The 23,388-nt window shown below is 35.1% G+C and overlaps 1 protein-coding gene across 2 annotated transcripts in view; it reads right to left on the bottom strand.

The window, feature by feature from the left end:
• Positions 1 to 23,388, bottom strand: part of LOC124367281 — a 149,211-nt gene that overhangs the window by 48,063 nt on the left and 77,760 nt on the right. Inside the window, exon 2 of one of the 2 annotated variants that reach the window (XM_046823988.1) lies at positions 3,389 to 3,517. The exons of the other annotated variant lie outside the window; for it this stretch is intronic. Within the exon in view, the coding sequence (XP_046679944.1) occupies positions 3,389 to 3,517 (129 nt within the window). The remainder of the gene's footprint in view (positions 1 to 3,388; positions 3,518 to 23,388) is intronic. 2 annotated transcript variants of the gene reach the window in all.

Genomic DNA, 23,388 nt, shown 5'->3' with positions numbered 1-23,388 from the left:
CTTCATCTTCATACTACTATCAGCAAAAACCTTTCTCTGTGTTGTGTGTTTTGTAATATTTTGCACTGAGCCTTTATCGCAGATCTGAAGAAACAATTGCGTTGCTATCTTAAATGCAAATTTTTATAAATGCTCTAATGCAATGAAAAGCCCAAGCATGGATACTGCTACTACTAAATTTTAACAAAAAAAGGCGTAGCGACTTTGGGGAAATTCGATATTGTCATTTATAAGACCGTTAACTGCATAAAAATAGAACGAATCTATTGTTTTTTAAATAACAGATTGAAACGTATTATACAAACTCACATTCAAACATGAATGCACAAATCAAGAATTTCAAAGGTCTTTAACGGTGTGAATTTCCTTACTCATTTGAGGAATTAAATTCTAAATTTATTGCAAAGTTTGCAGTAGATTTTTACAGTTGCAAAATCAATAAACTGTCTCCCAATCAGATAAATCTATTAGGCTCTCCGTAAATGAGCAATCAAAAGGGAAATACTCATTGAAACATTGATTGAGCTCGAGAAGTAGAAACATAAGGCGTAATGAAGAGGTCTCTCTCTCTCTCTCTCTCTTTTGTTAGGAGGGGGTGGGAGGGGGAGAAATACCACTTTACTCTACCCTTGCATTAGAAATTATAAATGCTTACTTAAGCTTTATAAATGCTTTATTCAGTCGCGGTGGTTTAGCATCTTGTGAATGAACTACTGAAGATATTATTTTCAGATGAGCGCTTTGTTTCTTGGAAATAAAGACCTCCATTTACCCCCGCCCGCCCTCTGCAGAGTTTTCATTTGAAACTATGAGCAGGAATGTGCAGAGCAATTTAAACAATTATGACCTTAAAACTAAGGACTGAAAACTGTTCTGTGGGATAATTTCTTAGACACAGTGGGTGGAAAGGAAGAAATGTTTGCTTAATCAAAACAACGATAGTTACTGTTTTTAAGTATTTATTTTATTTTTTCCGTTTATCCTCCAAAAGCGGGAGGATATTAGGTAAGGGGATACACATTTACCATCTTACCAACAATACCATCTACTGTGTCATCATATTAAAGGAAGATACAACTAAACCTTAGAACACATAGAACAAGGTTTAATGTAACCATCATATAACGTTCCAAGTGTTCCAAATTTGAAATTTACGTGATTTCAGTAGAAACAAGGTTTTTTGGACTCACTAGCCAAAATACGGCAGTATATTCTCGCTGCATTTTTGTAATATGTTGTACTAAATCATTTAGCCCCTTAAAACCTCATATTTATTGTAAACAATCTTCTAAGACAACTCAATCTCTAAAATCCTAAGGCTATAAAACATATTTCCACTTCTAAGATAGATCCAGATACCTACCCTCTTGAAACTCACGGGTACGGGGAAATCCATGGCGGCTAAAATCTAGGACCATTGAACTTGAGATTCATCTCTGGCTCTAGAAGCTTTTGAGAAAAAATGAATGAATTGAATTGATTTTTTTATTTCCCAAAAATATGTACAATATTATAATACAATCTGTACAGTTAATTTCTAGATTGTTACAATACCGAACAATTTTAGAAGAACAACTAAGATTAAATTCATTGGATTTGATCAGATTTCTAGGATTACATCATCAGAACCAACCAGAACATTAATTAAATAATAATGTTATCTTTATCTTCGTTGTGAACCTGCCCCTAAGATTCGTCCAATTCTAACTCTATCTAAATCTGTGGAAAAAAATCTGACTATTTGACACCCCAATCTTGGATATCCCAATTTTTGGATTCACTGGCATTTTAGGTCTTGAGTGATATCCGTTCTATGAGAGCTTACAACAATGGATGCTACTGCTCTAGAGAACCACTGCCATCTTTGGCCTACTAGTCTCTGATAATACCTGAGCTGCCTTATAGACTATAGCCTCTTTTCGTGTGAAAATTTCCCGCCCTATTAATTAATTATAAATTACCATCCTGGAAGCGTCCTGCATATGGGAGTTCCCAGCTTCTGTAAGCTCTGGACTCTTTGCAGATCCAGAATAAGAGAGCAGCCTGGGTTTCACGTTTCGGAGCTCTTCCACTCCGTCAAAGTAGGAACTTTAATGATTAATATAATAAACTAAAACAAGAAAAATTATAAATTTTTATTAGAAACAGTCTGAATTATAGAGAGTTTTAGATCGTAACCAGTCCTATCTTTTTTTATTAATTGCAAATACCTTTTTGGATTAAAGTAAAACGGAGTGTGCTTTGATACAATCGAAAAAAGATGTCTTTGAGATTCCAAAATCCAGAAATTTTTAGAGACCGATAGCACACAAAAGACAAAATCTCTTTAGAAATTTGGAATAGATTATAAATTGGTCTTATACAGGTGTTTGAAAAGTATGGGTACGGCTTAATATTTTAAAAACCATAGGAGATAACATCTTTAAACTTTGCACAGTGTCATATGGCTATGTAAACTATTTTTCCTTGCTATTACCATGACATGCCAACCATGGGGGGACGGCCCCACAGAGGAAAACATTGAAATCTTAAATTGAAGCATGGGTCGAGTGATACCTCATTTGAAAGAGCTCACTTAGTAGAGTTGAATGCCGCAAACCGCATCTCAAAAGGTTTATTCAATCAGAAATGGCGGGTTGTTTTAGGTACACATTGTGAAGTACATTATGCGCTGCCATTTCTGACTGGATCGTCGTATTCTGATACATAAATAAAACACATTACATACCGATGTTTTTTAGTTTTAATTATTGTGTTATAAATTTATAACATAATTTGCTAATTAATAAAAGTCAGTGAACACACATTGGGTGGTAGAGTGAAATGCCGCCTACCGCATCAGAATACGACGACCCATACTTTTCAAACACCCTGTATACATAAATACACGTGCGTTCCCGCGAGGAACCGTTTTTCGCTACATTCATACTTATAGCTTGTGAAACAATGTATATTTCTTCCTCCTTTAATACATCGATAAAAAGTTTAAATTTCACATTTTTTCAAGACATTCTAAAAAAAACTTATGGACCAAACCTTATTAAAGTTGGACAATTCATACATGTCTACAGTAAAGTTTTTATAGGAAAACACAAATATTTTCAACTCTGAGTCGATACTCAAAACTGAAAATTGTAAAATTGTTTTACGATACAACAGTTTTCTTTTTAATTATAATATAAATGAGTTAGCAATATCATGGATCCCACTTCCTAGAGATTCCTCAGACCTTATCCAAAAAAGATAGGGTTAGTACAGAAATCATGACACGAATTACGTAACCTTAGTCACCCCAGAAAAACCAAGAGTGCTGGAAAATATAATAATAATACATAAAATATTAAAATATTGGGGAAAAATAAAAACAGAGTCCTTATTTATCTCTCACCGTCTTTAGTAATTTGCGTGACACAGCGATCCCGGTTGGAGGCGCAAGGCAGCAGACTCTCCGGCCCGCACTGGACGTTGCTGCTGCGAGTACACTGGTAACAGCTCAGGTTGTGGTCGCCGCACACGACTACAACACGATAAGAGATTAGTAACAGTAGATAAGAGATTAGTACAGCTAGATAAGAGATTAGTAACGGTAGATAAGATATTAGTGCAGATAGATTAGATATTAGTACAGCTAGAAAAGAGATTAGTAACGGTAGATAAGAGATTAGTAACGTTATATAAGTGATTAGTAACGGTAGATAAGCGTTTAGTACAGCTAGATAAGAGGTTAGTACAGCTAGATAAGAGATAAGTACAGCTAGATTAGAGATTAGTAACCGATAAAATATAGATTAGTACAGCTAGATAAGATATTAGTAACGGTAGATAAGAGATTAGTACAACTAGATAGAGATTAGTAACGGTAGATAAGCGATTAGTAACGGTAGCTAAGAGATTAGTACTGCTAGATAAGAGATTGGTACCGATAGAATAGAGATTAGTACAGCTAGATAAGAGATTAGTAACGGTTGATAAGAGATTAGTAACAGTAAATAAGAGAATAGTAACGGTAGATAAGCGATTAGTAACTGTAGATAAGCTATTAGTCCAGGTAGATAAGAGATTAGTAACGGTAGATAAGAGATTAGTACAGCTGTATAAGAGATTAGTAGCGATACATAAGAGATTAGTACCGATAGATTAGAGATTAGTAACGATAGATTAAAGATTAGTACCGATAGATTTGACATTAGTACCACTATATTAGAGATTATTACAGCTAGATGAGAGATTAGTTACAGCTAGAAAAGAGATTAGAAACGGTCGATAAGAGATTAGTACAGCTAGATAAGAGATTAGTAACGGTGATAAGACATTATTAACGGTAGATAAGTGATTAGTCCATGTAGATAAGAGATTAGTAGCGGTAGATAAGAGATTAGTAACGCTAGATAAGGGATTAGTAATGGTAGATTAGCCTTTAGTACAGCTAGATAAGAGATAAGTACAGCTAGATAAGAGATTAGTACCGATAGAATAGAGATTAGTGCAGCTAGATAAGAGATTAGTAACGGTATATAAGCGGTTAGTAACGGTAGCTAAGAGATTAGTACAGCTAGATAAGAGATTGGTACCGCTAGAAAAGAGATTAGTACCGGTAGAATAGAGATTAGTAACGCTAGCTAAGAGATTACTACAGCTAGATAAGAGATTGTACAGTGAATCACATTGAAATGTTTAGTACAAAATAAGGAATACAGCATATTCCACTTTTCGAAAAATATATTATCACTTGATATTATGATCAGCGTGGATACTGACATTAGCTTTAGTTTGGGAGGTTTTATAAAGTATAAGTAATGTGGTATATGAACCGTGAGCCCTTTGGCATTGTAACGCTCACAAACTATTTCATTCAGCGATACAAGAAATTAGTAACACCCGCTATGTATTGTAATCATGTTATATTTTGGTTATCCACCTGAGGAAGACATTTAGATTGCAGATCTCGAAACTTAGGGTTACTGATATCTTGTGTCCCTGGACAATTAGAAAATGTCTAGAAAAAAATCCTAGACATTTCACTCCACAATCTTTTCTTCGCAAAAAAAATCAATTTTATGCAAAGGAGTTGGGGTTGATATCGATGGAGGAATTTCTTCTAAGGTAGAAATATATCGTTACCGTGATAATTTTAATAGCGAATGAGTTGTGAGGGAATCCAGATTTTGTTGAATTTCGAAACTCACTGAGTAACGGATAACTCGGTCGTCTGTAATCCTCTCAATAAAGCAGTTGTATTAGATACTACTAAAACTAAAAAATGCAGTATCGAAGGCGGTGGCGTATATAGAAAGTGGTTGACACACGGGGTGGTTTAGGAGGCATAAAATACCTTAAAATTAGGGCCTGAACAATTTTCCCGAGAAATTGGTGTGTTTTAAAACCGTAAAGATGTGTAATAGCCTAAAATAAATATTGAGTAAATTTTAATGTTTGTATTTAAACATTTCTGATGTACCTTGAGCCCTCTGAGCCCCTCCCCTTATATACGCTCATAATCGAATGACCTTACAGGTCTTGCCAACGAATCCAACAAAGTATCTGCTAGAACGTAACTAATGTCTTGCAAACCAATCGTACGAAGTAACTGACAGAATGTAACTAAAGTCTAACCAAGCAATTCAACAAAGTAACAGACAGAGCGTAACTTAGCAGCCAATCCAACAAAATAACTGACAGAACGTAACTAATGTCTTACCAAGTAATCCAACAAAGTAACTGATAGATCGTAACTAAAGTCTTACCAAGTAATCCAACAAAGTAACTGACAGAACGTAACTAATGTCTTACCAAGTAATCCAACAAAGTAACGGACAGATCGTAACTAAAGTCTTACCAAGTAATCCAACAAAGTAACTGACAGAACGTAACTAATGTCTTACTAAGTAATCCAACAAAGTAACTGACAGATCGTAACTAAAGTCTTACCAAGTAATCCAACAAAGTAACTGACAGATCTTAACTAAAGTCTTACCAACTAATCCAACAAAGTAACTGACAGAACGTAACTAAAGTCTTACCAAGTAATCCAAACAAAGTAACTGACAGAACGTAACTAAAGTCTTACCAAGTAATCCAACAAAGTAACTGACAGAACATAACTTATCAACCAATCCAACAAAGTAACTGACAGAACATAACTTATCAACCAATCCAACAAAGTAACTGACAGAACGTAACTAATGTCTTACCAAGTAATCCAACAAAGTAACTGACAGAACGTAACTAATGTCTTACCAAGTAATCCAAACAAAGTAACTGACAGAACGTAACTAAAGTCTTACCAAGTAATCCAACAAAGTAACTGACAGAACGTAACTTATCAACCAATCCAACAAAGTAACTGACAGAACGTAACTAATGTCTTACCAAGTAATCCAACAAAGTAACTGACAGAACGTAACTAAAGTCTTACCAAGTAATCCAACAAAGTAACTGACAGAACGTAACTTATCAACCAATCCAACAAAGTAACTGACAGATCGTAACTAATGTCTTACCAAGTAATCCAACAAAGTAACGGACAGAACGTAACTTATCAACCAATCCAACAAAGTAACTGACAGATCGTAACTAATGTCTTACCAAGTAATCCAACAAAGTAACTGACAGAACGTAACTAATGTCTTACCAAGTAATCCAACAAAGTAACTGACAGAACGTAACTTATCAACCAATCCAACAAAGTAACTGACAGATCGGAACTAATTTCTTTCCAAGTAATCCAACAAAGTAAGTGACAGAACGTAACTAAAGTCTTACCAAGTAATCCAACAAAGTAACTGACAGATCGTAACTAACGTCTTACCAAGTAATCCAACAAAGTAACTGTCAGAACAAAACTAATGTCTTGCCAAGTAATCCAACAAAGTAACTGACAGAACGTAACTTATCAACCAATCCAACAAAGTAACTGACAGAACGTAACTTAGCAACCAATCCAACAAAGTAACTGACAGAACGTAACTAAAGTCTTACCAAGTAATCCAACAAAGTAACTGACAGAACGTAACTAATGTCTTACCAAGTAATCCAACAAAGTAACTGACAGATCGTAACTAAAGTCTTACCAAGTAATCCAACAAAGTAACTGACAGATCGTAACTAAAGTCTTACCAACTAATCCAACAAAGTAACTGACAGAACGTAACTAAAGTCTTACCAAGTAATCCAAACAAAGTAACTGACAGAACGTAACTAAAGTCTTACCAAGTAATCCAACAAAGTAACTGACAGATCGTAACTAAAGTCTTACCAAGTAATCCAACAAAGTAACTGACAGAACATAACTTATCAACCAATCCAACAAAGTAACTGACAGATCGTAACTAATGTCTTACCAAGTAATCCAACAAAGTAACTGACAGAACGTAACTAAAGTCTTACCAAGTAATCCAACAAAGTAACTGTCAGAACGTAACTTATCAACCAATCCAACAAAGTAACTGACAGATCGTATCTAATGTCTTACCAAGTAGTCCAACAAAGTAACTGACAGAACGTAACTAACGTCTTACCAAGTAATCCAACAAAGTAACTGTCAGAACGAAACTAATGTCTTGCCAAGTAATCCAACAAAGTAACTGACAGAACGTAACTTATCAACCAATCCAACAAAGTAACTGACAGATCGTAACTAATGTCTTAGCAACCAATCCAACAAAGTAACTGACAGAACGTAACATAGCAACCAATCCAAATAAGTAAGTGACAGAACGTAAGTAATGTCTTAGCAACCAATCCAACAAAGTAACTGGCAGAACGTAAGTAATGTCTTAGCAACCAATCCAAAAAAGTAACTGACAGAACGTAACTTAGCAACCAATCCAACAAAGTAACTGACAGAACGTAACTAAAGTCTTACCAAGTAATCCAGCAAAGTAACTGACAGAACGTAACTAATTTCTTACCAAGTAATCCAACAAAGTAACTGACAGATCGTAACTAAAGTCTTACCAAGTAATCCAACAAAGTAACTGACAGAACGTAACTAATGTTTTACTAAGTAATCCAACAAAGTAACTGACAGAACGTAACTAATGTCTTACCAAGTAATCCAACAAAGTAACTGACAGATCGTAACTAAAGTCTTACCAAGTAATTCAACAAAGTAACTGACAGAACATAACTGAAGTCTTACCACTAAATCCAACAAAGCAACTGACAAAACGTAATTAATGTCTTACCTACAAAACCAACAAAGCAACTAACTCTCATGTGTTACAATGTCGTATGATTTGGACTCTGCGAATGGGTTTGGTTTGCTGCAAATTCATTTATTCTGAGGTTTCCTCCTTGCCATCATTGTTATAAGACCGATGTAAAAATTTTAGTGTCATTTCTTACCGTTACTTTTGACATTTTGGCCCCAAAAATAATAACCTTGGACGAAGAGAAACAAGTTTATTAACCTATATTTTAACCTATACATCAAGTTTCTAGTCTCTTGGCCATTTCTATTAAGAGTTATCACATGGACAGGCCGAGGGTGGAGAGGAGCGTTATATCACATTTTCTTAAAGGGTTTGTGTCAGATTGAATTCTTTAATTTCCAATATTCTACAATTGTACAGAGTATTTGAAAACGTCTACATAAACTTCCACAAATGGTCAATAATGGAATAGAAGACAACGTCTCAGGTACCATTATCTCTTCGTCATAAAGATAGCATGCCTATCTCATCTTGTTATCTATGAACTAAACAGACTTTGTTAACTTGAGCTGCTAAATTATAGATACCTAGATAACCATTCTGTAAATAGTCGTAATGAAATAATCGATAACTTGGGTTTAATAGCTGCATCCAAAAAATAAATTATTGAACCTGATTAGTTAGATGTTTAAAATTTGGTGTTTAAAAATTAAGATGAAAAGTATCGAAAACTAGTAAAACAAATAAAAACATAACTTAATAATTTTAAAATTCAATAGGTTGATGCCACTTCAGTTTAAAATGTCTATAAATATATGTATTTAAAAAAATATTATCGTTTAAATATTTCTAGGCTTTAATTATAGATTTTCTGCAAGGATTATAATCTTGCAGCATTTTTAGGAGGCCTCCAAAGCATTCAACTGTCCGAGAATTAGTACCTGTGTTACGGAAGAGATAAATCTTGCAAACGTTCTTAGAAGTAATAATGATAACCATGTTCAGGGAGACAACACATAATGCTCTACTATTACTTGAGATTCTTTCTTGACTCTGACTTTCATGATTTGATTGAATGGGGGAATGGAGAAATTATTTTGTTGTGTTAACACATATAAATATTTATAACCTTTGCAGTTGGTTCAGTTAATGACAATCGATACTTTAGCAATCGATTAGAACCATTTGATCATTAATTTTCTTAATTCTGTAACAGTGGCTTTATTATTTGTGTATCTTTTTTCTCAAATATACATCGGCCGGCCGCTGCACATTGATTTACTGTTCCTGGTTCATTTAAATTCTCCACAACTCCCACGATGCATCGAGAGACTACTGATCGCACATATTTTTCAGTTGAAATCACGGATTTTGTACGCTTTAAAGTCAGCTATCTAAACCTCAAACATATTTGTATTCGTATTATTTGCACAATATCACGTATTTGGGCATCTAATTTAAGTCATGGCAATTAATTATTACTGATTACACGAACAAAAGTAATTAGCGATTGGCATACCAAAAGACATAAATCGCTATATCATCGTTTTTCTTGAAGAATTTAATTAGTAATTTAATGTATTAAAATATCTCCGTGATTGTTTAACTGAAGTCAGTTCTCTAAGTGGAAAACGTGGGAAATAATTAATCCAGAAATCTCGGTTTATAATTCAGATTCTCTGACAAGATCCAGTTAATTGGATCTGAAAGCGAATTGTTGGGCAGATCCAATTAAATTCCGTTTGTAAAGTGCGTTCTTAAAATGTGACATTTGTAAATATTTTTAAATGTCTTAACTTACCCCATTAAAAAAATTAGGAGTTATGAGCAAAATTTTCATTGAGTTTATAGCAAACAATTGGAATATTTCCTAGAGGCATATTTGTAGCGTAAATATAAGCTATTGATTTTGTTAAATTACTTTGTTGTACTTATGTTTTTCACAAGTCTCGCTGAGGCTAAACACTGGTTTTTAAAGGGTACTTAGCAAGATATAATTAAAATAATTCTAGAACCAGAATAGTTTATCTACTTTCAGTGGATATAATATATTTTTTAATTGAGTTTATTGACATATATAATTTTAAAACAATTCCATTGCATAATACGATGACAATGAAATGACATGGGTTTTGCAATAAATTACGACAGTGGTCCGGTCATGGCATTCGCAAACGCAATTCAGGGTCAGACCAGCAATAACAGGGGCGGATCGATGTGGAGGCGGGGGGCAGCTGCACCCCTACTCCCAGACTTGCTGACTGTCAAGGGCTGAGACTGAATACACAGTTCGATACTCTGGCAAGCGTCGAGTGCTGTAGGTTTCTGTGTCAGTCGGGAACAAGAAGAGAGAGAGAGAGAGAGCGAGGGGGGTGGCAGGGGGGGTCAGTTGACTGGTGAGAGGTGATTATCACACCTGGAGAAGAGATGACAGGACATCGACATGCCATAATTTACTCATCCATAAAAGCATCGTTTACACCGACCAGGTATCGATAAACTTAGAAACGAAGCTTGGCCATACGAAGGTTGTTTCTGAACCCCTGTCAAACCTTTTCGGGAAACACTCAGAAGGTCAGAGGAAGTCTTACACTTCCATGAACACGGGTTCTCGAAATACCATTTCGTAGCAACAAGTGCCCTGAGTTAGCTCACGAAAAATCATCTGTAGATCTGATTATCACTATTGTACCGATCAGTTTTATTTTGAGTGGGCGCCAAACAAGGATCTGTCGAAGTCTGTGTGATTTTTTGACCCGATTTTCACAAACTTTCACCAACATAAATGGTAGGAAAACGGGTGAAGAGTGGTAAAAGAGAAATTACAGTATGTTTGTTACTATTAATAGAAAACTGGTCAAGTTTTATTTCGTTTGTATCATAAAATTGCTTAGCTAAAATTATCAATATGAACAGCTCGGGACTTCAACCCTTAAAAAAGTTTCATTAAAGTTGAATCTTAAAAGATGGTTTTGACATTTTGTTCCATCAACTTAATTGAATAAGGCTCGAGAGAATACGATTCGTCACCCAATTTAGTTACTTGTACATTGTGCAGCACAACGGTCGTGCACTTTGCCAACCACAAATGTTCCACCTACTTCATCTTCACGCTACTTATTACAACCGTTCATAATGTACTATTCACTTTACTACTATCCAACAATGGCGAGAGGAGCTATTGTCGTCGTTGTCTGGCATCATGTCTGGAGATTGTCTGGCGTGTCTGGAGGTTGTCTGCCAGTGGACAAATAGTTATTGTCAGCAACGTACGTCTTTGTTCCTCAGCCTTCCCGCCTCAGGAAATGCGATAGTGGAGAGCGATGCAAGCAATTTTTATGAGCACTTAAGGACAGTTTCAGTGAGCCAGTCATGCACGTCTATGAATACTCAAAATCATCTTTAAGAATTGAGAAGGCATCATGACATGGGAAATTGATAGACATTTAGATGTTCAAGGTACAATAGCTGTATAATTTGTACCGAATGGACGAAACACGTGGGGTTAGATACCGCTGAGGTCGTAGTAATTAATAATCAAATTGCAAAGTTTACTTATATGTATAAGTGTGGCAAATAAACATAAAAGCACCGTTTCTAGATGTTAAAAATAAAATAATATATTGTCACGTTGCTGCCAAATAGAGTGATAGTGAACTAAATGATATCAAGGGCGTGGGCCTAATAGTTCAAATGTTTTATTGGACTTTTGCATTCGAACTTATTATTATTAGAACTTTAAAATTGACTTCCCTTCACAGTGATGTTGACTAAAAGCGCGGCGGGCGTCAGCATCTTGGCTCGAAATTGCAGCTGTAGTCGAAAAAAGTGAAGATTAGTAAACTAGAAGAAATTTAAAACATGAATGCTCATAGTACTCATAGTTTAAAATCAAACTTAGAAACTTGAAGTAAAACTCGCCTAAAACAAATTCACGACGGTATTAGCAATTTATCGAGACAACTTAAGATCCATGATAACGTGGTATCGTCCGATGGACATCACCACACTATTGTCTATATTAATCTGACAAATAAAACATCAACCAAGGTATATTTAGCAGCAAAGATCGGCAGCTACCAAGTTCTCGAGTGAAAACATTAATACGCGTGCCAATTAGGTTATTAATCCGCCAAGAATTTAATTCCAAGAACATCGGATATAACTTATATCAACAAAGTTGCGAAAATATGTATGATATAAAATACAACTAAATAACGGTACAAATTGGTGGTGTGCTGAAAGCTAATCTAACTATGTAAGTACAATAAACCTCTCCTTATGTAGTAGACTATCACAATAAATAAATTTTGGAGAATCTACTCATTTATTTCATATAAATAGAAAGAGCATGTGATGATCGTAAAAAACTTAAAATAACTAGAAATAAGTCAAATTGGAAAGTAGAATTATTATAGGATAAAATAAAACGTACTCAATAGCCAGTTTCAATAAGCGAGAGAAGAAATCAGTTCTTCATTTTGTCAGGCAAAGTTACCATTAGGTCCTTTTAAAATGTAACTTGATCTTAGTAGACAGGATACCTTAATATGTAAATGTATTGTTAGTTGAAATAATACTGGGATAACTAGTAGCCCTCTTGAATTTTACTGGATAAGAACATAGTTCAGTCTCCACAACTTGTAATTTTACCCTAGACGGAAACCATCATCATAACCAGAAAAATTATACCAATCGACGTATAATACTGTACATTGAAATTACCACAGAGTATTGCTTACTCATAAGTCTAAGATGTTACTGAATAACCCACGACAGCTTGTAAATATAATTAATTACAAAGCCACTTAGTGTTTATAATCTTTATCTCTGTACAACCTAACCTGTTTGCCCTTTGATAGATTGGACATGTCCCAGATATTTTCAATAGTCCATAAGCGATGATTTGTGTACAGAGATATGTGCAATTCCAGATAATATCAAGACAAAATTACTAACGGAAGAAATCTTTATAGGGATGTTACGACTGATCCGAGCGGATTTTGGACAGCACAGACGGCCATTACGACACTCGGAAATGCCAACAAGTTGGGGCAGAGCCAAACCATTGGCACTGTGCACTGGCAACTCCAGCTTGTTGGCTAATGGTTCAATCTTTAAATTTTATGACGTGAAACGTTTCCATCCATTTCTTGACATGAATGGAAACGTTTCTTGTTAATGTTCAGTGACGCTTCTGGTACTCCAGCTTGTTGGATAATTGATCAAACTTTAAATTTTATGACGTGAAACATTAGAATTCATTTCTTAAGATAAATTAAAATGTTTCATGTCAGTGTTCAGTGACGCTTCTGGCAAGTCCAGCTTGTTGGCTAATGGTTCAAACTTTACATTTTATGACATGAAACATTTCCATCCATTTGTTAATCTAAATGGAAAGGTTTCATGTCAATGTTCAGAGACGCTTCTGGCAAGTCCAGCTTGTTGGCTAATGGTTCAAAATTTACATTTTATTAATAAAACATTTCCTAATATGAATGGAAATATTTCATTTCAATGTTAAGTCCAGCTTCTTGTAACTCCAGCTTGTTGGCTAATGGTTCAAACTTTACATTTTATGACATGAAACATTTCCATCCATTTGTTAATATGAATGGAAAGACTTCATGTGAATGTTCAGAGACGCTTCTGGCAAGTCCAGCTTGTTGGCTAATGGTTCAAACTTTACATTTTATAACATGAAACATTTCCATCCATTTGTTAATCTAAATGGAAAGGTTTCATGTGAATGTTCAGAGACGCTTCTGGCAAGTCCAGCTTGTTGGCTAATGGTTCAAAATTTACATTTTATTAATAAAACATTTCCTAAGATGAATGGAAATATTTCATTTCAATGTTAAGTCCAGCTTCTTGTAACTCCAGCTTGTTGGCTAATGGTTCAAACTTTACATTTTATGACATGAAACATTTCCATCCATTTGTTAATATGAATGGAAAGACTTCATGTGAATGTTCAGAGACGCTTCTGGCAAGTCCAGCTTGTTTGGCTAATGGTTCAAATTTTACATTTTATGACATGAAACATTTCCATCCATTTGTTAATCTGAATGGGAAGGTTTCATGTCAATGTTCAGAGACGCTTCTGGCAAGTCCTGCTTGTTGGCTAATGGTTCAAACTTTACATTTTATGACATGAAACATTTCCATCCATTTGTTAATCTGAATGGAAAGGTTTTTTGTCAATTTTCAGTGCCGCTTCTGGTACTCCAGCTTGTTGGCTAATGGTTCAAACTTTAAATTTTATGACGTGAAACATTAGAATTCATTTCTTAAGATAAATGAAAATGTTTCATGTCAGTGTTCAGTGATGCTTCTGGCAAGTCCAGCTTGTTGGCTAATGGTTCAAACTTTACATTTTATGACATGAAACATTTCCATCCATTTGTTAATCTGAATGGAAAGGTTTCATGTCAATGTTCAGTGACGCTTCTGGCAAGTCCAGCTTGTTGGCTAATGGTTCAAAATTTACATTTTATTAATGAAACATTTCCTAAGATGAATGGAAATATTTCATTTCAATGTTAAGTCCAGCTTCTTGTAACTCCAGCTTGTTGGCTAATGGTTCAAACTTTACATTTTATGACATGAAACATTTCCATCCATTTGTTAATCTGAATGGAAAGGTTTTCATGTCAATGTTCAGAGACGCTTCTGGCAAGTCCAGCTTGTTGGCTAATGGTTCAAAAATTTACATTTTATTAATGAAACATTTCCTAAGATGAATGGAAATATTTCATTTCAATGTTAAGTCCAGCTTCTTGTAACTCCAGCTTGTTGTTTTATGACATGAAACATTTCCATCCATTTGTTAATCTGAATGGAAAGGTTTCATGTCAATGTTCAGTGACGCTTCTGGCAAGTCCAGCTTGTTTGCTAATGGTTCAAACTTTTCATTTTATGACATGAAACGTTTCCATCCATTTCTTGACATGAATGGAAACGTTTTTTGTCAATTTTCAGTGCCGCTTCTGGTACTCCAGCTTGTTGGCTAATGGTTCAAACTTTAAATTTTATGACGTGAAACATTAGAATTCATTTCTTAAGATAAATGAAAATGTTTCATGTCAGTGTTCAGTGACGCTTCTGGCAAGTCCAGCTTGTTGGCTAATGGTTCAAACTTACATGTTGTGACATAAAACATTTTAATTCATTCCTTACATGGTATAGTACAAATGATGGGTAAAACTTCATACATGCTTTGTATTGGCCCGAATTATTAAACCGTACTTTAGTAAGAAATTAAAGTTAAAATTGTAATCCATCTGATCCCTGTAGGAGAGATACATACATGAATAATTTACTCTCGGATGCAGCATCTACAGTTGTACGTAGATAAAGATAGTACTTAGTTAAAACCTCACTCCAGTGAACTAGTAGATGCATACAACACCTCTCCGCGTTAAATCGATCAGCTGTATTGATAAATCGGTGTTCAAGCCGATATGCAATGGGTTATTCGCCCATCTGATCCCTCGCAGGACACAGGGTTCAAAAGGGTTCAAATCCTGTTCAGAGAAAAACATTTTACATACTGAATATAATTTGACTTTATTCTGAAGTACTATAATGAAATTTTAAAGCATTTTTTTAGATTGCCCACAAAAAAAATCTGATTCGGATAGAGTATTACAATACCCGATTAAAAATCTAAGGCACGCGTCACTCACCCAAATGTTTTGCCAATGTATAAAATGCATAGTCGCACATATATTAAAATCGTAACGATTGTACATACAATCAGAGATAACTGTGTCAGCAGGAACTTAATTGGAAAAAACTAATTACACATGACTAAATTTATTGCACGTAATAACACTAATACACCTACCCCCCCTCCTGAAATGCTCTCCGTTATAATTAGCTCCAAATTAGTCACCCGGAGATTAAAACTGGTATTTAAATCTGATTTTTAGCTTAAATTAATTTTTTGTGGTTAATGTTTGAATAAGGAAGAAAGTTTATAAATCCGATATCTGTGGAGTTTCTGTGTTGAGCAACTCTCTAGTCCTCGTGTCATATTCAAGGACATCGCTGCCCTACAGTAATTCGCTACCGAAACTACAGAACGTGCTCAAGCACGTACAATCCAGTCTATGTCAGTATTTCGAGCCCTTGGAAGGATTCTCTACTCGACCCAAGATACGGCAGATTGTTATTATACGAATTGCTTTCTTCTGAAGTTCAAATGAGTTTTGGAGGTCAGATTTCGCACAAGCACCTCACACAACATTCTATAAGAAATATGAAGAAAAATTAATCCACAGTAAGCAATTTTGAAAATAGATCTTTTTGTGGTTAATGTTTGAGTATGGAAGAAAGTTTATAAATCCGATATCTGTGGAGTTTCTGTGTTGAGCAACTCTCTAGTCCTCGTGTCATATTCAAGGACATCGCTGCCCTAAAGTAATTCGCTACCGCAACTACAGAACCTGCTCAAGCACGTACAATCCAGACGATTTCAGTATTTAGAGCCCTTGGATGGATTCTCTACTCGACCCAAGATAAGGCAGATTGTTACGAATTTCTTTCTTCTGAGGTTCAAATGAGCTTTGGAAGTCAGATTTCGCACAAGCACCTCACAAAATTCTATAAGAAATATGAAGAAAAATTAATCCACAGTAAGCAATTTTTAAAATAGATCTTGTACAGTGTTTTCAGAAATGTGTCATAAAAAAACTAGTACTGGCATGTCAAAAATGGATGGAAGTTATTTTCTAATTTCATACATTGAGTAACTAAACCCAAGAAGTATGTAAAGAACCCATAATGACGTCTATGAGAAATCCTGTCTTCCAAGCCTTATTGCAATGGTGACAGAGGTTCTGTTCACTAAATCTTGGATTGATACTTCCACCACTCGCTTAAGAAATAATAACTTGGCAATTTTCTAAGACTGAAATATAGGTTGTGACAATGCCGGCACACGTGGAGATTGACAGTTAGAAGCCGTAAACCTCTGAAGGGGGACAAAGTTGATGGCAGTTTTACGATCCATTCTCATAAACTCGATACTTGAGCGCCGGTTTATGGGCGCCGGAACTGGAATCTTCGATCTCAAGTTTGCCGTCTTACTTCCGGTAGCTCCATTACTGAGAGTCTCCAGCACTCAATTGAATCCAATGTCTGTCTGTCAATAGCTACAGGACGAGTTGAGAATATTCTGTTTGTGTGAATGTAGAGTTTAGCTCCAGTTAGTCCAGAGACAACGAGAATACCTCTTTAATTATATTGCACTATATTTTGTGGGTTATATGGGTGTCTTTAGTGTCGAAACGTTGTAGAGAATTCGTTTTGTACTTGCTCGTCACCGAATTTTTTTAATCTCTTCAGACGAACATGACTCCAGGTCCCAGAAGTCAAGTCTGACACTGTCAGATTCCAGATGATGCACAAATAAGAAGGTGGATTGAGCTAAACTAATAATTCACTCTGAATGAACCATTCCCACCATAGCTACTTTATTGTGTTAATGATACGCCTTAGTCCTCCGTAGACTAATGGTTATAGTCTCGGCTCTCTAACCGAGAGATCACAGGTTCAAATTCCGGGGAGGTCCATTCATGTACTTTCATAAAAAATAAGTGCACTTCGAAGCCGGCATAATTGACACTGAGGCTTAAATGAGATTAAAAAAAAGAAAAAAATGAATACGCCTTGATGTTTATGCTGTGCGTTATCTTCACTAAAAATAAACATAACGTAAAGATATTTTCACAAACAACTCCTTTAAATGTTTCGAATGACATTTGTATCATCGATATATGTTCGAATTAGTGGAAAGTGAATCGCTTGTATTGCCACCGAATGGGAAGATACCAAAGCAGAAGTAAAGTTTACTAGAGTTGTTCTTTCTGTTTTCAAATTTGCAATGACCTAGAATTTTCCTGCAGTTTTGCGTCATATCTATTTTATATCATTGCACCATGAACGTTATCATCTCTGTTTGATTAATAACAATTGCCCGTATCAAATATAATCTGAGAAATAATTTGATTATCTTTCAGTATAAATTTGTAGAACACACTACGAAGTTCAACATTTGTCTCATTACTATCTAAATTGAACCTGATTACAATTACATGGGACGTCATCCACAACATCTCATAATGGTTTCGTCAGATGAGAGTATGCGAGAGCTCATGTGTGGACTGTAACATAGGTTACAACAAGCAAACCAATTCACGATTCACAATTTACTATTTACAATCCAGGTGTCTAAACTTCGTACCAAAATTGGATTGTAAATCCTGAAGAAAAGTGATGGTATTAATAAAACAGCATTCCACAATTCAGTTATATCTTTTCACTTCGACTAGTGAAGAGGAAGACTCTCAACCATCGGAACTATTGATTGTGTAAGGAACAGAGTAGTTATCTTATACCTCCAACTCCAACTGATTTATCAAACATTTTTAATCACAGTTCTCATTACATTCAGTTTGCAAGTGTCCATACAAAAACTCTGTGGCGTAAAAGAATTCCTCAAATAATACAAGACTTATAAGAATTGTGTTCAGGTTTTGATTTGGAAAAAAAAAACAAAAAACAAACATCATTCACAATTTTTTTTTATATCTAACTGAAGCGGTCTCTTTGAACAAAAATTTAAAAGATTTCGAACCACGGTATCTGTCCAAGGCCTGGTTCTATGCTCAAATTTTTCACCTGTAGAGTAATGTTTAGGGAGGAGTAATGACTTCTGACAGAGCCAGCGTGGCAAAGTTTAACATTGTGTTTTTACACCCGAAGTGGTTTTTGAGAGTCATTAGAGAGCGGAGGGTTCTTGAGTTCCGTTAAGTCCCTCTTCGAGGTCTCTCTTAAAGTACTTATTCTGAAATAAAAGTTATGACCCTGTTAAAAAAACAAGCACAGCTGTCTATATGTTGCCATTCGTTTATAAATATCAGATATGCAGTAGAGACAATATCCGCCTGTGGATACAACAGCTGAATTGACAAGAGGTTATACCATTTAGGTGCTAAATATTTTATCGTGCGGCCCCATAGTATATAAAGTGGGTGAAATATACGTATGTACAGATAAAAATGTAAAATACAATGTTCTGTGAAAAGATATCAGGTTTACATTATTTGTTAGGTTACATTTCAGTTTCACAAAGCTCTGGTTTGATGAACCTAGATTGTAATTATGTGTTAGGTTAGTTATTCACTTGAAGAAGAGATCAGATTGCAGATCTCGAAACGTAGTGTTACTGATATTTTGTATCACTGAAATGTCCTCAAAAATTCTATTTCATTCTAGCCGGGGTACTCTATTTCTACTACCACACTAGTAGTATTACCATATTACCAGTACGGTATACTATTTCCCTGAGTAATATAGAAGGGAAGGAGAACAGTTGATGAGCAGTGTGGGTGTAGTTTGGCAGCAACAAGTATCAGGGGAGAAGATGAGGAGGGAAGTTTAATTTCTCAGCGGGTTCCAAATACAACTGCCCACTTTAGTTTGTCACAGTGGATCTATTATCACGAATGGAGCGCATTAAACTTAAACTTCCTGAAGCTATGCAGTTTCAAGACATTTCAATTTTAAACTAAAGACATAAACTCATTTTGTTGGATGAATTGGCGTAAGACAACTTCTGTTTGGTAACTCATTTTGGCTGTACCTTAAATCCCAACGGCAGAAAAATTGAACGATTTTGTTTAGTGTTTATCATTTATTTTGTTATCAAAACGAGAACGTGAACCAACACGGGTGTAGAAGAGTGTAGTTCAAAATGGAATGTCATTGGCCATTTTATAAGATTTCATAATTGTTCTCGGATTATATTTTATTTTAGCTGCGTACACTAGATAAATCCGACCGTCACAGATAAATTATTATTATACCAACACCAGAAAAACTCGATAAAGAGTCTAAAAGTCAACCAATTTAAAGTATTTAACTCTGATGTAATTTTTAATTATGTCTCTGATGGTTGGTTTAAATACGCTAAGCTGATAAAAGTATGATGTGAGAAACAAATATAACTTGTTATTGCAACCCTTTTGATATCGGTTCTCGAACTTTTGATCGTAATCTTAAACTGACATTATTAGTACGATTAAGTACCCAGCCCAAGAAGTTATTAGAATGTTTAATACATTGTGGTCCACTTATCATACTATGAGTTTAAATTAAAATCATTCCGAAGTGTAACTTGTCCAAAATGAAAATGTATTGCACTACTTATAGTTCATAGCGTAAATTTGTTTGCCAAACAGTTTCCTTTTACTTTTAAAATCCCTACGTTAACAAGCAACTCCATTATCTTTCACTGCAACCTTAAGTTTTCTCTATACTGATGCTGACCTGATCCCCCACAATGGATGACATTGACCTTAAGGTGAGCCAATATTTGACTCCTCTTATCGTCTGTGGCCTCAAGCACCTTCATTATGAAGGAAAACAGGATTTTTCCGGACATTTGCCATCGTTCAGAGAAACAAGAAATCAGTAACACTACTTTTTGAGATCTGCAATCTGATCTCTTCTTCAGGTAATAACTAACCTAATACATAATTAATTACAAACTAGGTTAAAAAAAAGATAATCATAACCAAAGCGTTGTGGCACGCCTAAGTCAGGAATTACAACCACCATGTTGTGTGTCAACTTCACTAACTCTAAAAACATGCACTTAATAAAAAAATATACATAACACTAATCATTAAAACTGAACTGCAGAATACAGATCACAATACGTCTCTTCATTCGTCTACCAACAAACTACGACTGATGGGGTGGAACAGGAAAAACTTCGAGCGGTCTAAGTAGTTGGACTTTGGGTCTGAGTTAGAGATAACGCAGGTTCAAATCCTGTCTGGTGACCTTTGCACTTTTTTAAGTACAATCAACCTCGTACTGTATCGTCTCTCCTCTTTATTCTGTTTGAAAGATCCCCGCACAGGCCAGTGGCCCATGAGTACGGACAAAATAATGCTTAAAAGGGGATCGGCCTCTCCTTAAAAAAAAAACAAAAAAATCCTGTTTCCTTCACAATCCTTCCATTATAAAAAATAACCTTCATTGTGCTTCGTCATCCTATCTAAAGATGATACCTAAGTGGTTGTTTGAGATAAAAAAATGGGGTGTCTTGGATACACTATTTCCTTTTTTGAAATGTATCTTTCCAACCCAATGGGAAGGGACAGCATAGGGCTATATGGAAATGCGCATTTAAATTTTTTGTGAGTGTATGGGTAGCGCTTTTATTCTAAATACTCAAAACCCAAAAACAATTTAAAACCAGAGTGTATGTATGGTAGTAGTTAAGTCAATCACTTTGAAACACCGTTGTTAGTTACACACTGAATCTGAGGATTGATCTAATCACCCCACTCACTGTATGCGGGTAACATGAGTCCTAAAATTGCATAACACCTGGATTGTATCGTCGCTGCAGATCAAAGAGTTGGCTGTTACTAAGGGTCAGGCGGCTCGGTCACAAAACACTGAACGCTTTGACAATAATTAATAAAGTTACCATTTAATCAGCTTTGTACTTGTTACAGACTTTATCTCGCTATTTACAGCAAAGCTAACTTTTACACACAGGTAAATACTTCCTTTCTAAAAATTGTTGTTATTTAAAAATGTCTTTAGTAAGCACATACATATACTTTAAATTAATTATGAAAAAAATATGGATAATTATGTAATTTCTTCATTTTGAATCCCCGTGAGAGAAAATGTGGAGTCCTTGAAAGTAAAATAAAATCCTGAAAGGTGAAATAGGTGGTGACTATAGCCTCCAGACCATCTTTTGGACATTGGGCCTTAAAACTATTTGTAAATAAATAAATAAATAAATATATACATATATATATATAATTTGTGCGGGAAGAAAAAATTTAAATTTAGCACTTTCATCTAAATTTCTTTATGATTTAGTTGTAGCGATTTTTTATATAATTAAATCAAAAGATAATGAAGTTGTTTTTTATTCAGATAATGTTTCCGTGTTAAACAAAATCTTAAAATTAAAAAAATATCCAATTTACGTATAGCGCCTTTTCTAGATTTTGGAGACATTTTTCAAGATAACGAAACAAATCTTTAATCGGTTGATCTTTCTAATTTCTTTAAAACAAGCATAACATTTTTTTAGTGAAGAATATGTTTAGAGAGGTAGATTTTCGGATAGCCGCTGTATTGTCTACCAAAACTTGGCAGTAGCAAGGATTATTCGACGGACGTTCGGAAATTTTCTCATCCCACACAATCATTTTAGAGCTGCAAGGCTAATTATATCTGACGAGATAAAATATATTAATATATTTTATTGATCCATTCCGCCCTGACAAGAACTCAGCAAAACTTTATAGGGTTCGGATTCCCATAAGGCCTTAATTACAATTTAATTAGTCAAATAATTATTATTGAAATATTAAAACCTTGTTAAGAAACTGTCGATCTTAACCAGTCTCAAAAATATAGCGACAAGCTTATGTCCTTGGGTTCGGTGCCTTACGTAAGGAATTGGTACAGTTATATCTTATACCACAATTCACCAGTGGTGCCAGTGCTTCACTGCTTGTTGGCGGAAAAGGCGGCCATTTTCAACAAAGCATAAGAGACACACTTCAGCCTTGGATTTATAGATGCTACAATACAGGCTGCTATGCCCAGAAAACCTTGCCTTAGACCAGGAAAGAGAAGAGAGTTTCGTCACGAACCAGAAAAAAGTATACGGGGTTTAAAATACCTATTAAAAATACTTTTTTGACTTTTTTTGAAGGATACAAGTGTTCCTCTCCATTTTCACCAAAACATGTAGAGTGGATTCACTTTAAATTTTTGGAGTCACCCCTATCTAATGACATGTCGCTTGAAAGGTAAACTCAAAAGAAACACAATGGCAATTACATGAACAAAACATCGCTACGACGATCGTTGCAGAAGTTATGGGCAGTAACAATCCCTCACATTGTAATGCCATCACATTGGCATGGTCCCTACATATTATTTTTTGCGTTATTATTTTTGAGTTTACCTTTAAAATGACAACGTCACAAGATACCGATTGCAATTTGAAAATTTAAAGTGATCCCCCCCTCTACCCCCCCTTTGAAAAAGAGGGGATGGGGGATATTTTTATTCTTCAAAAAGTTAATAAAAAGTATTTTTAATAGGTATGGTGAAGATTTTACAGCGATATCTTAATTCGTTTAGAATTTATCCAGGCGTTATCAGGACTTAATTTACACCC

Source organism: Homalodisca vitripennis, chromosome 8, assembly GCF_021130785.1.
Source record: "Homalodisca vitripennis isolate AUS2020 chromosome 8, UT_GWSS_2.1, whole genome shotgun sequence".
Taxonomy (NCBI): Eukaryota; Metazoa; Arthropoda; class Insecta; order Hemiptera; family Cicadellidae; genus Homalodisca; species Homalodisca vitripennis.
Note: the sequence above shows the minus strand (reverse complement) of the source record. Positions and strands in the feature narration are given on the sequence as shown.